Raw genomic sequence first — 15,144 nt, forward strand, 5'->3', positions numbered from 1 at the left:
CCCCAACTCCCCAATCGGCCCTGCTCTGAGCCTGACCAGGGGCTGCACTTAGGGATTGGGCCTGCCCTCTGCCACCCGGGAGCAGGCCTAAGCCAGCAGGTCGTTATCTCCCAAGGGGTCCCAGACTGCGAGAGGGCACAGGCCAGGCTGGGGAACCCCCCTCCCCCCGAGTGCACAAATTTTTGTGCACCGGGCCTCTAGTGTATATATATTTAAGAACTTCCAATTTTTGAATATTTAAGATCTCCAATAAAAATAAAACATAAAGGAGCATTTGAGATCTTGCTCCCCAGCATATGTCATCAATTTTGGCTCAAATAGACTCATAAAAATTCTCAAAAAAAATATAGTTTTGTACTTAAGAACATAAGCTCTGGTTTCAAATTTTCTGGATCATGAAATCATATAAATGAAATTGTGCAGATGTTAAATATGTTACAGAGTATAGGATAGTATTTTATATATATACAAATACATACATATACACACATGCATACATACAGGGTGTCCCAAAAAATGTATACACATTTAAGAGCTGATAGCTTAATTGTGAAAATGAAATGGATTTTAATAAACACTGTCTTTATAATTATTCAAAGTGTGTGTATACATTTTCTTGGGACACACACACACATATATATATGATGTTGTGTGTCTGTGTGTGTGTGTGTTTGTGTGTGTGTTTCAGGCAATGCTCACTTTGAATAGTATTATGAGATCATAAAATGACTATGCACAAGCTGAATTGAAGTTGTGGAATGTGATCTTAAAAATCAATGATAAAAATTACAGTTAACCAATTAATCAGTGGTAAAAATTAGCATTGTTCCATGACCTTTACCATTTTTTGTTAAAACATTAAAAGCTCTTAGTCATTTATAAATGCGGAGGAATAAAATTAGTAACACTAATATTTACTTAGTATATTGTAATTCAATATATTGAGAATAAATGTTTTATTTATTTGTAAAAAATTTAACAAGTAGTTTAAACACTGCATGTATTCTTATTCTCATTGTATAACTTCGTATATGGAGCAACATCTTTCCTAAACCTTAGTTGTAAATTAGTAAATTTGGATCAGTTTCTAAAATGTTACCCTTTGTACTTTTAATGTCATCATATGTCTCTGTTCTTTTAAAGTGAGGTGTTTTGGGGACCACTTCCTCTGGGCAATCTTCACTGTATTCATCACAATCGCTTTTATGTGCATGTCAATCTTTTCAGCTTCAATAAGTTCCTCTGGCTGCACATCTAGAGTCTCTTGAACCACAGTGATGTCAATATTCCCACAGTCAGCTACTTCATCCATAAATAAATTCATGTTTGAATCAAATTTTACTTCCAGCATTTTTCACTTTCTTTGCTACACTTGCATCATTTAGGGCCAATTTCCTAATTCAATTATGCATTTTTGTAACATATCACATGGATGTAAAATAACCGTGAGCTTTGCTGTCTATATGAACTGACTAGCAGATGTGACCAATCACCAACAGGCATTGAAAGAAGCAATGTGATTTGGGCATGTATCACAGTGGGTTTCTGTTATTTATGTAGTGACTGTGGACTGAAGAGCTAAGAGCAGGGTTTGTATTTTGTGCAGTCACTCACAGTTCATGTGTCATGGTCACAGAAATTTGAACTGTGTTGTTAGGGATTCATGTTATTTAATTAACTGTAGTTTCTGAATCCATGTATCCTGGAACTATATTAAGTGAAAACAGCCTGTATTTGAGAGAATATTTCTAACCACTAACCACCTGTCCCTCTTTGCAACCCATATGTTTAAAAATGACTAGTAGAAAGAAATGTTTAACAGGGGTCTGTAGTCTTTCCTCTCTTCCTCAGTAGTACCTGAGAATTTGACCTTTGGCTAAGTCATGGAATGTATCCTGAGTTAAAGATAAATGAGAATCTTGATAATATTGCTTCTTATCAAACAAATGACCTATCTCATGTTAATAATTTATTAGTATCTAATTAATAACTAAGCTTTAATTGTTGAGTAACCAGTAATTTTAAAAATATTGCTACAAAATAGGTGCCAAGTGGCTATGTGACTAGAAAAATATGAAAGCGGAAGGGACATAAGTACTAGTAATTTTCCTGAGCTGAGGTGGCCTACACGCATCCCATCCTCTCCCTCAGTTCACAAAACTGCAGAGTGAAAAAGGTTGGAAGTAATGACCAGTTTGCCAGAACTCAACTATGCTGTTCATGTTATGTTGACTTTATCAACTTGGTGCAGGTGAGACATATTGTGAGAATTTTATAGCAATCCATACTCACAACCACTACTGCTTAGTAAGCAAAGTGGTGTTAGAACATTTTTAAAGATTATTTTCTTCCTTTACTGTTATAATACTTATCATTATATAAAGAGAGCCATCTGCTTTTGAATTTGACTCTCAATTTATAATTTCTCAGCCATTTGACTGAGAATATCTTTGTCTACTAAACTGAAATATATTGATTGAAAACTTGTATCACTCAAAAAGAAAAATCATAAAAATAACATTAATTCTTATGATAGTTCTTTAATTAATCAAAAGATAGTTCCTGCCCTAGCTGGTTTGGCTCAGTGGATAGAGCATTGGCCTGCGGACTGAAGGGTCCTGGGCACATGCCTGGGTTGTGGGCTTGGTCCCCAGTAGGGGACCAATGATTGATCAATGATTCTCACTCATCATTGATGTTTCTCTCTCTCTCCCTCTCTCCCTTCCTCTCTGAAATCAATAAAAATATTTTTTTAAAAGGTAGTTGCCAAAAGTATCCTATATAATAAAAGGCTAATATGCAAATCAACCGAATGGTGGAACGACTGGTCGCTATGACATGCACTGACCACCAGGGGACAGATACTCAACGCAGAGCGCTCCCCCCCCCCCAGGTGCTTAGTGCATTCCCACAGGGGGAGCGCCGCTCAGCCAGAAGCCGGACTCAGGGCTGGCAAGTGCAGTGGTGGAGGTGGGAGCCTCTCCCACCTCTGCAGCAGCACTAAGCTGGCAGGCAGACATCCCCCAAGGGGTCCTGGATTGGGAGAGGGCACCGGCCGGGCTGAGGGATGCCACCCCCCCCCCCCCCCAGCTGGACTCAGGGCTGGCAAGTGCAGCGGTGGTGGTGGGAGCCTCTCCCACCTCTGTAGCAGCACTAAGCTGGCAGGCAGACATCCCCCGAGGGGTCCTGGATTGGGAGAGGGCACAGGCCGGGCTAAGGAATGCCCCCCCCCCCACCCAGTGCACGAATGTCATGAACCAGGCCTCTAGTAATACTATAAAGGAAAAAAATTTACTTTCTCATGAGGTTTATGAAAAGTGTGCAAAACTTTTTTAGCCACAGTGAAATTAGAATTTTTTCTTTAGTCACTTCCAATTTTCCAAACTAGTAATTGATAATAGGTTTTGTAAGGATAAAAATATATATGTTGACTAATTAATTATTCTGTTGGAGAACTTATTTGATAATAACCATGGCTCCTTCATATAAAAGTATGTTTTACAAAAATCCTCAACAAAATATTAGTGAATCAAATACAACAATGTATAAAAGAATTAAACACCAGAACCTAATGGAATTAATTCCAGGTATGCAAGGCTGGTTCAACATTTGAAAATTAAAGTAATCATCATATCCATAGGTTTAAAAGACAAATCACATAATGATATCAATAGATGCAAAAATGTATTTGACAAAATGCAAAATTCATGAAAAATATGATAAAATTCATGACAAAAACATCCAGTAAACTAGAAATAGAGGGTAACTTCCTCAACTTGATACAGAATAGTTATAAGAAACCTACAGCTAACATTATATTTCATGGTGAGAGACAAAGAGCTTTCCTACTAAGACCAGGAATAAGGCAAAGATATCCCTCTCTCATTAATCCTTTTTAACATCATGCTGGAAGTCCAAGCTAATGCAATAAGACAAAAAAAACTAAAAAAGTATACAGAATGTGAAAGAAGAGAAAAACTGTCCTTATTCACAGATAACATGATAGTCTATGTAGAAATCCAAAAGAATAATTTTAAAAAATAACTCCTAAAACTAATAATTAATTTTAGCAAGGTTGCACATGAGGTTAACAAATAAATGTCAATTACTTTCTTATATGCTAGCAATGAGCAAGAGTAATTTGAAATTAAAAACACAATTCCTTTTACATTAGCACCATAAAGATAAAATTCTTGGGTATAAATTTAACAGAATATATATAAGATCTGTATAAGTTTTGGTTAACAAAATCAACTAAATTAATATAGAGATACTACTGGCCCAGTGCATGGATTCGTGCACATTGAAAGGAAATTAATTAGAAGGTGGCCTGTAGGGCGGGATTGGGAGAGACAGGCCGGACATGCCCTGGAGCCAACCTCCATTAGTCCCTCCCTGGCTGGCTGCACCTGGGGCAGCGCCATAGCTAGAAGGGCATCTGTGGAGTGAGTGGGGTCCCTCCAGCAGGTGGGGGTCCCTCAGCCAGGCCTGCAGGGATTGGGCCGAAACCGGCTCTCTGACATGTCCCTTGGCCAGGCCTGCAGAGATCGGGCCGAAACCGGCTCTCTGACATCCTCTGAGGGATCTGGAGTGCAAGAGGGCACTCTGCAAAGTTGCTGTCGCTCAGCAGCTTCTGCTTTGAGAGTGCCCCCGGTGGTCAGTGCACATCATACCTACCAGCCGGTTGGATGGTTGGTTGGTCGCTTAGCATTTTATATATATATACAGATTATATATATACAGATTCTTTGGTCATCAATAGGAAGATTCAATATTGTCAATATGTTAGATGTTCCTGACTTGATCTATAGTTCAGTTCAGTCTCAATCAAAATCCCAAGAAGTTATTATGTGGATATTGACAAAAAGATTCTAGTTTATGTGGAGAGACAAAAGATCCAGAACAGCCTATACAATATTGAAGGAGAAGAACGAAGTTAGAGGACTGACACTATCTGACTTTAAGACTTACTATAATGCTAGAGAGTGGTATTGGCAAAAGAATAGACAGATCAGTGAAACAGAGCCCCAAAATAGAACTGCATAAATATAGTTAACTGATTTTTGACAAAGGCACGAAGGCAATACAATGAGCACAAATAATCCTTTCAACAAATGATCCTGGAACAACTGGAAATCTACATGTAAAAACAAAAACAAAAAGGAATCTAGACAGAGACTTTACACCTTCCACATAAAACAATAATAAAAACCCTCAAAAGGTATTATAGCTCTAAATGTAAGATGCAAAACTATAAAACTCCAAGAATGTAGCATAGGAGAAAACCTCCATGACCTTGAGTATGGCAATGACTTTTTAAATACAACACTGAAGATACAATCCATGAAAGAAAGAATCAATTAACTAGGCTTCATTAAAATTTCTGCCCTGGGATAAATAGAGCACAGAGGATTTGTAGGGCATTGAACTACTCTGTATAATACTATAATGATAGATACATGTCATTATATATTTGCCCAAACCTACATAATGTACAACACCAAGAATGAACTAAAAAGTAAACTATGGACTCTGGGTTATAATGCTCTGTCAAATAATTCATTAATTGTAACAAATGTACCACTCTGGTGAGGGATGTTGATAATGTGGGAAGCTATGTATGGGTAGGGTTAGGGGGTACATAGGAAACCTTGTACCTTTTTTTCAATTTTTCTATGAAACTATAACTGCTCTAAATAATAAAGTGTTTAAATTTTTTAAAGTATGCTTTGTTATTCATATGTTTTGTTTTATCATGACATTCTCACAAAAACTCTGCAAGGTAGGTGCATTTGTCTAAATTGTATTTTTACAAATGAGAGAAGTGGTACTGAGAAATGTAAATAACTTCCCTAGTACCCTAGAGGTAATAAGTGGTGTAGTCTGTACTAGAATTTAATTTTGTCTAATATAAAGTTTATGTTCTACTTTACCAGGAGTCAGAAAACTATAGCCTATGAGCTATATTAACTCACCACCAGTTTTGGTAATAATAAAGTTTTATTGGAACACAGTCACACTAAGTATTGTCTATGGCTTCATTCACATGACAACAGCAGAGCTGAGCAGTTGAGACAGAGATATTATGGCCTAAAAATGTATTATCTAGACCTTTACATAAAAAGTTTACCAACAGTTGTGCAATACCATTATGTCTTCTCATAGTCACTTCTCATCCTAAGTTCTGTTTTTGAGTTCAACTTTTAATTAGATGACAACTAATAAATAATTTATAGAACATAGGCTATGTTAAATACCATAATAGGCATTGAAGATGATTTTTAAAAAAATATGACATGTAAACAATTTACAATTTTATATAATAATCTTAGAATGAATAACAGAATCTCTGAAAATAAAACTTTATTTATCCAAACATAAATAACAATGAAAAGAAATAAAAAGTTTTCCAGATAAGAAAAACCTGTTCATTACCTAGAAAAGAGCAAATGTATTAATTTAATATTCAATAGTATCTGGATTCACTAAAAACCTGTGGCGGACTGGCACGGCCATGGCATACTCAGCCCCACATTGGGCGCCTTATGTGCCACGCCAGCTCAGCCAGGTTTGGTGACCCTGAGAGGGGGTGGTGAAGGATGGAGAAAAGACAGACAAGAGAATGAAAGCTGGGTCTGGGTGGGACGCTGCTCCCAGATAGAGAGACAGCTCCACGGACCACAAGCCATGCCTTTATTTTATAGCCAGATTCCATGAGGCAAAGTAAGGGCGTGGTCAAGATGTTTACAACATTCTCTTGGGTTTCCATCCTACTCAATTACATGCACCTGAACTCTATCAAGCCCACATCACTCAGACACGTGGGGCCACGTGTTCCGACCATAGGTTCAAGCTTACAACTATAGCTGTTGGCTATAATTGTGCTGGGAGGGCTCTGCCCTCCAAGCTGGGACTTGCATGTGGCAATGAGAGGACTGTGCCCTCTCATTAGTCCGAGGTTTGAACCTGTCCAAACACTGTAGCCGCTCTCCACAAAAACTAATCAAGTGAATGTTATTATTATAAAGAAACTTTAAAGTTACTAAGTTATAAAGTAACTGAAATCAAAGACTATTTGTAAGCATGTAGTTGCACGACTTGGAAAACTGAGGACAACTATAAAGATATTGATTACCTGCATGTCACTATTCAGTATTACAAATTCCATCTAAAAAGACATAATTTACACTTCACAAGAAAAAATTTGAAGTTAACTTATCAATGTTGTTCTCTTGTAACACTTTAATTCAATGAATTCCTGAAAATATGTTCTAAGATCATGTAATTAAACTGAAGATTTGTGTTAAGATCAACCAATATAAAAGAGTCTATAAACCATGAGAAAAAAATAATATGAGAAACATCCATAAAAATCATTCTAAGAATAACTTTTCTCCAGCCCTTCCATATTGGAGACAGTGTAGCATTCTTTCACCCCACAGATATGGGCATAGAACCCTACACCACTCACTAGGCTCATCCCCCACCTTCCTGCTCATCCTGTGGCTACTGCTGCTACAGGGCCCAACAGAGACTGTGGAGGAGCTCAGAGGAGAAAGAGGAGAGGTGAAATGGGCAGTGTGTGCATGTGTGCATTTATGTGCATGTATGCATTTGTGTCCCTGTGGATAAGTGTGTATATATGTGTGTCTGTTCCTTTCCCAAAGAATCTGAAGTTTGTAAAATAATACTCAATCTAACATAGTTTAAGATAAGAAAAAGAGAGTCAAGGTCTTCATGAATGCTCCAAGGTGGGGATTTAGGGAAAGGTACAGATGATAAGCATCAATCTCATTGCTTATTTTGTGTATCATTTGAGAAATGAACTATATAAATGTCGCTGAGATGTTACTAGCAGCCCTCAAGTACTTTCTTGAGCTCTTGGTCTCCAGCTTGCCAAGTGATCTCGGGGAATCACTCCACCTAAGACATTTCTGTCCTTTCCTTTTCAGGTCTCTTGTTAGGTACCCCAGGACCATATCAAAGTCTTTTTTTTTTAAAGAATACTCTAAAATTAGCAAATATTCTTCATAACGACAAAAGAAACCAAAAACCCCGGAATGATTTTGATTCTTAAAAATATTCTTGATCATATACTAAAGTACTGATTTAAAAAAACCCTCCAAAATAGTCATTTATGCAGAAACCAAAAACCCCAGAATGATTTTGATTCTTAAAAATATTCTTGATCATATACTAAAGTACTGATTTAAAAAAACCCTCCAAAATAGTCATTTATGCACATAAACATTTTTTAAAAGAAACAAAAAAAGTCCTTGGCATTATTGCAAAATTCAGTAATCTGGGGAAAAAAACACACAAAAGATTACACTCACTTTTTACTATTAGCTCAAATATACACATTTATCTACCCACACATAACTGACTCCATCCATCCTTTTGACAAGTGATGACGTAAAAATGAATCAAGGGAGAAATATCAGCATTTAGAGCATCAATCATCCTAACTCATCAGTCATAAATAAATATCAAAATGACACTCGGGGCTTACCTACCTACATAGAGAACACCCTCTCTTGTCTTTCCTGCTGCTTCTGCCACACCCTGTTTGGTTTTCTCAGCAGCAGCCACGACTCCCTCCTTGGCCTTTGACAGTCCTTTCATGAATGCATCCATGGCTAATGAATTCCTTTACACCAAGCTGCAAAACACAAAATACATTTTGAATGAGAACTTTGGGGTAAAACAAAACTAGAAACACCCTGAAAGATCAGTAGAACTCCCAAAAGTGTGAGGGTCTTTTAAGTGCACCCTTATTTCCACCATTGGACAAAGAAGCCTTTTTTTAGCTTTTGCATTAAAAATTGAGCATACCCCATCCATCTTGGCTAGTCCAAGTCTAGCTGCCTAGACATGGATTGGGATGAATCATCTCAGCTGTTCTCACTGCATTTCCCAAGTGGAGTTGCAGAAAAAGATGGACCCCTCTCTCAACTTCCCAGGGTCCAAACGCTGACAGTGTGAGTTAGAAGTACGTTCAGAAGACAGATCACAGGGAAAGAAAGGGAGCTGGAGGCATGGGGTCAGGAACTCTCTGAAAATGAACCCCAGAGGAGGTCTAATTGGCAGACCGGGAACGGGGAGGGAAGAGACCTGCGCACCCTGGGTGTGGCTGAACCTCAGGCCAACTGGGAGCCCACCCGCACTGGCTCTAATCCACCCCACCAGCCACCCCAGCCCCAGCTATCTACCTAGAACAGGCGCCCGGCCCTGCCCGCCCGCCGCCAGGAGACGCGCGCCCGCCACCGCAGGGGGCGTTCTCTGAGCTCGCGTCCACCCGCTCCCGCACCTGTTAACCCCTTAACCTGTTGACTTGCCCTGCTTGCACTTCCATTTAACTAGTTGCCCAACACAGCTCGTTTTCGGAGAGAACCGAGAGGGAGGAGTGGGGGAGTTAAGGCGAGAAAGTTGGATGCTCTCGCTCCCTCCAGCACCCTCGCTTTTCCCGAAGGAAAAGCTGCTCTCGGAGAAGCCTGACCTCTCAGCCTGGGAGAGGAAGGCAATGTCGGCAGCGGGAGGAAAGCCTGGTCAACTTACTTTCCGCAGGCTCAGAGCAGGGAAAAGGACCCCGCTCGGAGAGAGACGCCCCGGGGGTCCTCTGGCCGCGCAGCCCCCGCCAGGTGTCTCGGAGACGCCTCTCCCCCCGGACAGGATGCGCCAGGACGCACCAAGCTTACCTCGGTCCCTCTGCTGCCCAGGCGTCCGACACCCCCTTCCCTCTTCAGAACACTAAACAACCCCAAATAGGATTTCCACGGGAAGAGGGGGGACTCGGAGCGCACCAGGAGGGCAGAGGCGGCACCCGGAGGGGGTGGTCCCCAGAGCGGGCTGCAGGCGGCACAGCCCAGCGTGGAGAGGCTGGGGTCGCGGGGGGCGAGCCCACGAACCTGTCGTCGAATTGCCACTCCCTGTCCCCAGCACGAGAGGGTCCCGGAGAAACAGACGGGGGTCTGGAGGGAAGGCGGGGAGAGAGCGAAGGATGCTAAAGGCCAGGCTCGGTCCCGGGTCTGCTCTAAAGCCAGCACCCACCTCACCCCGCGTCGCCGCTCCCGGTCGCTCGCTCCCTTTCTTGGGTCCCCTTCTCTCGTCGGGATCTTCTTCCTCCTCCTCCTCCTCCTCCTCCTCGTTTCCCTCCTCCCTCCCCTCCACTCGCCACCCCCGCGGCTGATTTGTCAGCGCCTCTCCCCGCCCCTTACCCCGCGCCAGCTGCCTTCCGCGCCGGGTGCGCTTCACTCCGCTCCTCGGATGGGGGTGGGGGTGTGGTTGTGGGGCAGGTTGTACCTCAGCTCCAGGCAGGAAGGTGGGGGTGTTCTGCGCTTCGCCTCAAGTTCAGGGTCACGGGGACTCTCGTGGCGATCCGAGCGGTTAGGATTGGGCTGACATCTTCCCCTCTCTCCCACCCCCCTCCTCCCCTCTCCGCCTCTCCTTCTGGCTCCTCACGGGGACCCCTATGTCAGAGCCACCCTGGGGGCGCGGGGTCTGGGGATCCACCACCAAAGGTAGAGCTGATCTCTGGGGAGCTGCTGAGGAGGCGGGAGGCTCAGAAAGGCGCTCCCGGCCGCACCACCTGGAGCACGTTTCCCTCGAGTCTCTCACATCTGATGAATGGTCTTAGGACAACAAGGTTAAGGCTGCTTTTGCTTAAATATATTCCAGGTTTTTGTTTGCCCTTCACCTGGCCTGAGCCTGAAAGGGTCCCGCGGGTGGAGAGGAGACCGGGAAGGATGAGTTACAGGTGGAGGAGGCAGGAGGAGGCTGGTCAAATCCTCTTTCCACCCCACTATCACCATTTTCTTTTCCACCAATCAGGGGCTGCCAGGCACAGGTTTTCCCATCAGCTGAACCAGGAATAAATATTCCCCAGACGTCGAAACCTAGCGGTCGTTAGCGTTTTCGTTCTCGAAATGGGATTTACTTTCCACGCTCAAGTGCCTGCGTGGAGGAGACAGATCCAGCGTGGGTGTGTCCTCCTGAACCGTCACAGCCGGTTTACCCTTCGCCGCTTCTGAAACCGAGACGCTGCACACCTTCCTGACTTCGGATCCCGCTTGCCTGGGAGCTGACACCCACCCCTTCGCTCACACGGACCCACAGACACGCACGCGCAGGTTTCAGAACGATCATTGCATCGCTTAACGAGTTTTCACCTCTTTGGGAGCTGGAGGGAACGCAGCTGTTCCCCATCACACCAGCACGGAGAACCAAGCTCCGCCCTCTCACCGAATGCCTTTGCTTGCTTTGCCTGGGAGGATGATTTCAGCGCCGGAAGAAAGCAAGCCAACTCTTGGCTGTGTTCTTATTTTGGTTTTGTGTTTATTTGGGGGTGGAGGGATGCTTTCTCTGACCCTGGCAGTCACTTGGGTCTGAAATTCGAATCATATGCAATTTAAATTTAAAAAACCTGTTTGAAAGCAACAGGGACAGGAAATAAGTATATGTATGCTTAAACAATTCCTTCTATTATGGACCTGCCCTTTCTAAAACTAGTCTTTCCAAAAATCTCATGTTTTGTTTCATTGGGGTCAGAGGAAGAAGGTTAAACTTGAACGTGGGTTTGTTGTCTGGCTTTGAGACCTCGAACAAGTTCTGTCCACCTCCTGTTCAGTTTTCTCTTATAATGCGATGAACCCAGATGATGCCTCTCTTTTCAACTTTTTATTATAGAAAATGTTCAAAAATATACAAAAGTGGAGAGAATGGAGACCCCCTGTGTCTGTCTCCCAACTTCCAGCATTTTTAAACATATGGCTAGTCATGTTTCATCTTTATACGCACCCACTCCCCAATTTTTATCACTACCCCCTCTACATTTTTTACTAAATTCCAAGAATTACATCTTTTGCATTTGTATATATTTCAGCAGGCACCCACAAAATATAAGAATTAATAAAAAATAACCATAATAATTTTAGATGGTCTTTTTTAAAAAGCTAAGTAAATTTTATAGACCGTGAAATGCTCAGGTCTTAAGTAGTTCCTTTATATCAGTTTTCAAAAATACAGGCATTAGTGTAATCCACATCATTTTGAAAACATAGGAAATTTTCATCACTGGAGAATGTTCCCTCATGCCCTCCTTAGTTTATGTATTTTAGACTTTCAAAAATGGAATCATACAGTATGAACTTCTTTTGTATCCGTCGGTGTCTTTCACTCAGCATAATATTCGTGAAGTTCATTCATGTTGCTGCATGTATCAGTAGTTTGTTTCCTTCTATTGCTCTTGTTTCTTTTTATTATTGCCAATAATAAGTGGTTTCCACTGTGGCCCACCATGACTAGGTACCTTGACAGACTACTATGACAATTATTTAATATACTAGAGGACCGGTACACGCAATTCATGCACTGGAGTGGGGTCCCTCAGCCTGGCCTGCGCCCTCTTGTAGTCCAGGAGCCCTCAGGGGATGTCTGCCTGCTGGCTTAGGTCGGGTCTAAGTAGGCAGTCGGACTTCCCTCTCACAGTCTGGGACCCCTTGCTCCTAGCTGCTTGGCTCCTGTTCCTTAGTGCTGCTGTGGATGCAGGAGAGGCTCCTGCCACTGCTGCTGCACTTGCCAGCTGTGAGCCTGGCTTCTGGCTGAGCTGTGCTCCCTCTGTGGGAGCGCACTGACCACCAGGGGGCAACTCCTGCATTGAGCATCTGCCCCCTGGTGGTCAGTGCACATCATAGCAACACACCAGCACGGAGAACCAAGCTCCGCCCTCTCACCGAATGCCTTTGCTTGCTTTGCCTGGGAGGATGATTTCAGCGCCGGAAGAAAGCAAGCCAACTCTTGGCTGTGTTCTTATTTTGGTTTTGTGTTTATTTGGGGGTGGAGGGATGCTTTCTCTGACCCTGGCAGTCACTTGGGTCTGAAATTCGAATCATATGCAATTTAAATTTAAAAAACCTGTTTGAAAGCAACAGGGACAGGAAATAAGTATATGTATGCTTAAACAATTCCTTCTATTATGGACCTGCCCTTTCTAAAACTAGTCTTTCCAAAAATCTCATGTTTTGTTTCATTGGGGTCAGAGGAAGAAGGTTAAACTTGAACGTGGGTTTGTTGTCTGGCTTTGAGACCTCGAACAAGTTCTGTCCACCTCCTGTTCAGTTTTCTCTTATAATGCTATGAACCCAGATGATGCCTCTCTTTTCAACTTTTTATTATGGAAAATGTTCAAAAATATACAAAAGTGGAGAGAATGGAGACCCCCTGTGTATGTCTCCCAACTTCCAGCATTTTTTAACATATGGCTAGTCATGTTTCATCTTTATACACACCCACTCCCCAATTTTTATCACTACCCCCTCTACATTTTTTACTAAATTCCAAGAATTACATCTTTTGCATTTGTATATATTTCAGCAGGCACCCACAAAATATAAGAATTAATAAAAAATAACCATAATAATTTTAGATGGTCTTTTTTAAAAAGCTAAGTAAATTTTATTGACCATGAAATGCTCAGGTCTTAAGTAGTTCCTTTATATCAGTTTTCAAAAATACAGGCATTAGTGTAATCCACATCATTTTGAAAACATAGGAAATTTTCATCACTGGAGAATGTTCCCTCATGCCCTCCTTAGTTTATGTATTTTAGACTTTCAAAAATGGAATCATACAGTATGAACTTCTTTTGTATCCATCAGTGTCTTTCACTCAGCATAATATTTGTGAAGTTCATTCATGTTGCTGCATGTATCAGTAGTTTGTTTCCTTCTATTGCTCTTGTTTCTTTTTATTATTGCCAATAATAAGTGGTTTCCACTGTGGCCCACCATGACTAGGTACCTTGACAGACTACTATGACAATTATTGTAGATACTAGAGGACCGGTACACGCAATTCATGCACTGGAGTGGGGTCCCTCAGCCTGGCCTGCGACCTCTTGTAGTCCAGGAGCCCTCAGGGGATGTCTGCCTGCTGGCTTAGGTCGGGTCTAAGTAGGCAGTCGGACTTCCCTCTCACAGTCTGGGACCCCTTGCTCCTAGCTGCTTGGCTCCTGTTCCTTAGCGCTGCCGTGGATGCAGGAGAGGCTCCTGCCACTGCTGCTGCACTTGCCAGCTGTGAGCCTGGCTTCTGGCTGAGCTGTGCTCCCTCTGTGGGAGCGCACTGACCACCAGGGGGCAACTCCTGCATTGAGCATCTGCCCCCTGGTGGTCAGTGCACATCATAGCAACTGGTCATTCTGGTCACTTAGGCTTTTACTATATAGATTATTTCATATGGCATATTTATAGTAACAGGGACCTCCTTGAGACCCAGGGCTTTAAAACAAAGAGGGGAATACAATAGATATTTTAGGCCCCACTCACTGAAGACCAATGAAAATATTATTTTGAGCAGTTACTTTTGTTTGTTTGTTTTGTTTTTTATTTTCTTTATTGATTAAGGTATTACATATGTGTCCTTATCCCCCCATTGCCTCCCCTCCACCCCCCACTCATGCCCTCACCTCCATGGTGTCTGTGTCCATTGGTTATGCTTATATGTATGCACACAAGTCCTTAGGTTGATCTTTCCCCCTTACCCCCACTCTCCCCTGCCTTCCCTCTGAGGTTTGATGGTCTGATCAATGCTTCTTTGTCTCTGGATCTGTTTTTGTTCATCAGTTTATGTTGTTCATTATATTCTATAAATGGGTGAGATCATGTGATATTTATCTTTCTCCAACTGACTTATTTCGCTTAGCATAATGCTCTCCAGGTCCATCCATGCTGTTGCAAATGGTAGGAGTTCCTTCCTTTTTATAGCAGTGTAGTATTCCATTGTGTAGATGTACCACCATTTTGTAATCCACTCATCTGCTGATGGGCACTTAGGCGTTTCCAAATCTTAGCTATGGTAAATTGTGCTGCTATGAACATAGGGGTGCATGTATCCTTTCTGATTGGTGTTTCTAGTTTCTTGGGATATATTCCTAAAAGTGAGATCATTGGGTCAAATGGAAGTTCCATTTTTAGTTTTTTGAGGAAACTCCATACTGTTCTCTACAGCGGCTGCACCAGTCTGCATTCCCACCAGCAGTGCATGAGGGTTCCCTTTTCTCCACATCCTCGCCAGCACTTGTCATTTGTTGATTTGTTGATGATAGCCATTCTGACAGGTGTGAGATGGTACCTCATTGTCCTTTTGATT

At 42.3% G+C, this 15,144-nt stretch overlaps 1 protein-coding gene across 4 annotated transcripts in view; it reads right to left on the reverse strand.

Moving 5' to 3' along the window:
* SNCA (synuclein, alpha (non A4 component of amyloid precursor)) overlaps positions 1-10,153 on the reverse strand; it is a 105,179-nt gene extending 95,026 nt beyond the window's left edge. For 2 of the 4 annotated variants that reach the window (XM_014530277.1, XM_005882619.2), the window contains exons 1-2: positions 10,051-10,153; positions 8,517-8,662 (exon numbers count right to left, since the gene is read on the reverse strand). In XM_014530277.1, the coding sequence (XP_014385763.1) occupies positions 8,517-8,637 (121 nt within the window). In that variant the 5' untranslated portion in view covers positions 8,638-8,662; positions 10,051-10,153. Of the gene's footprint in view, positions 1-8,516; positions 8,663-8,835; positions 9,004-10,050 lie in introns of those variants that run through there. The other 2 variants (XM_014530276.1, XM_014530275.1) reach the window with 2 other exon arrangements.
* Positions 10,154-15,144: the final 4,991 nt, after the last annotated feature.

The sequence above is a fragment of the Myotis brandtii genome, unplaced genomic scaffold, assembly GCF_000412655.1.
Source record: "Myotis brandtii unplaced genomic scaffold, ASM41265v1 scaffold730, whole genome shotgun sequence".
NCBI classification, from domain to species: Eukaryota; Metazoa; Chordata; class Mammalia; order Chiroptera; family Vespertilionidae; genus Myotis; species Myotis brandtii.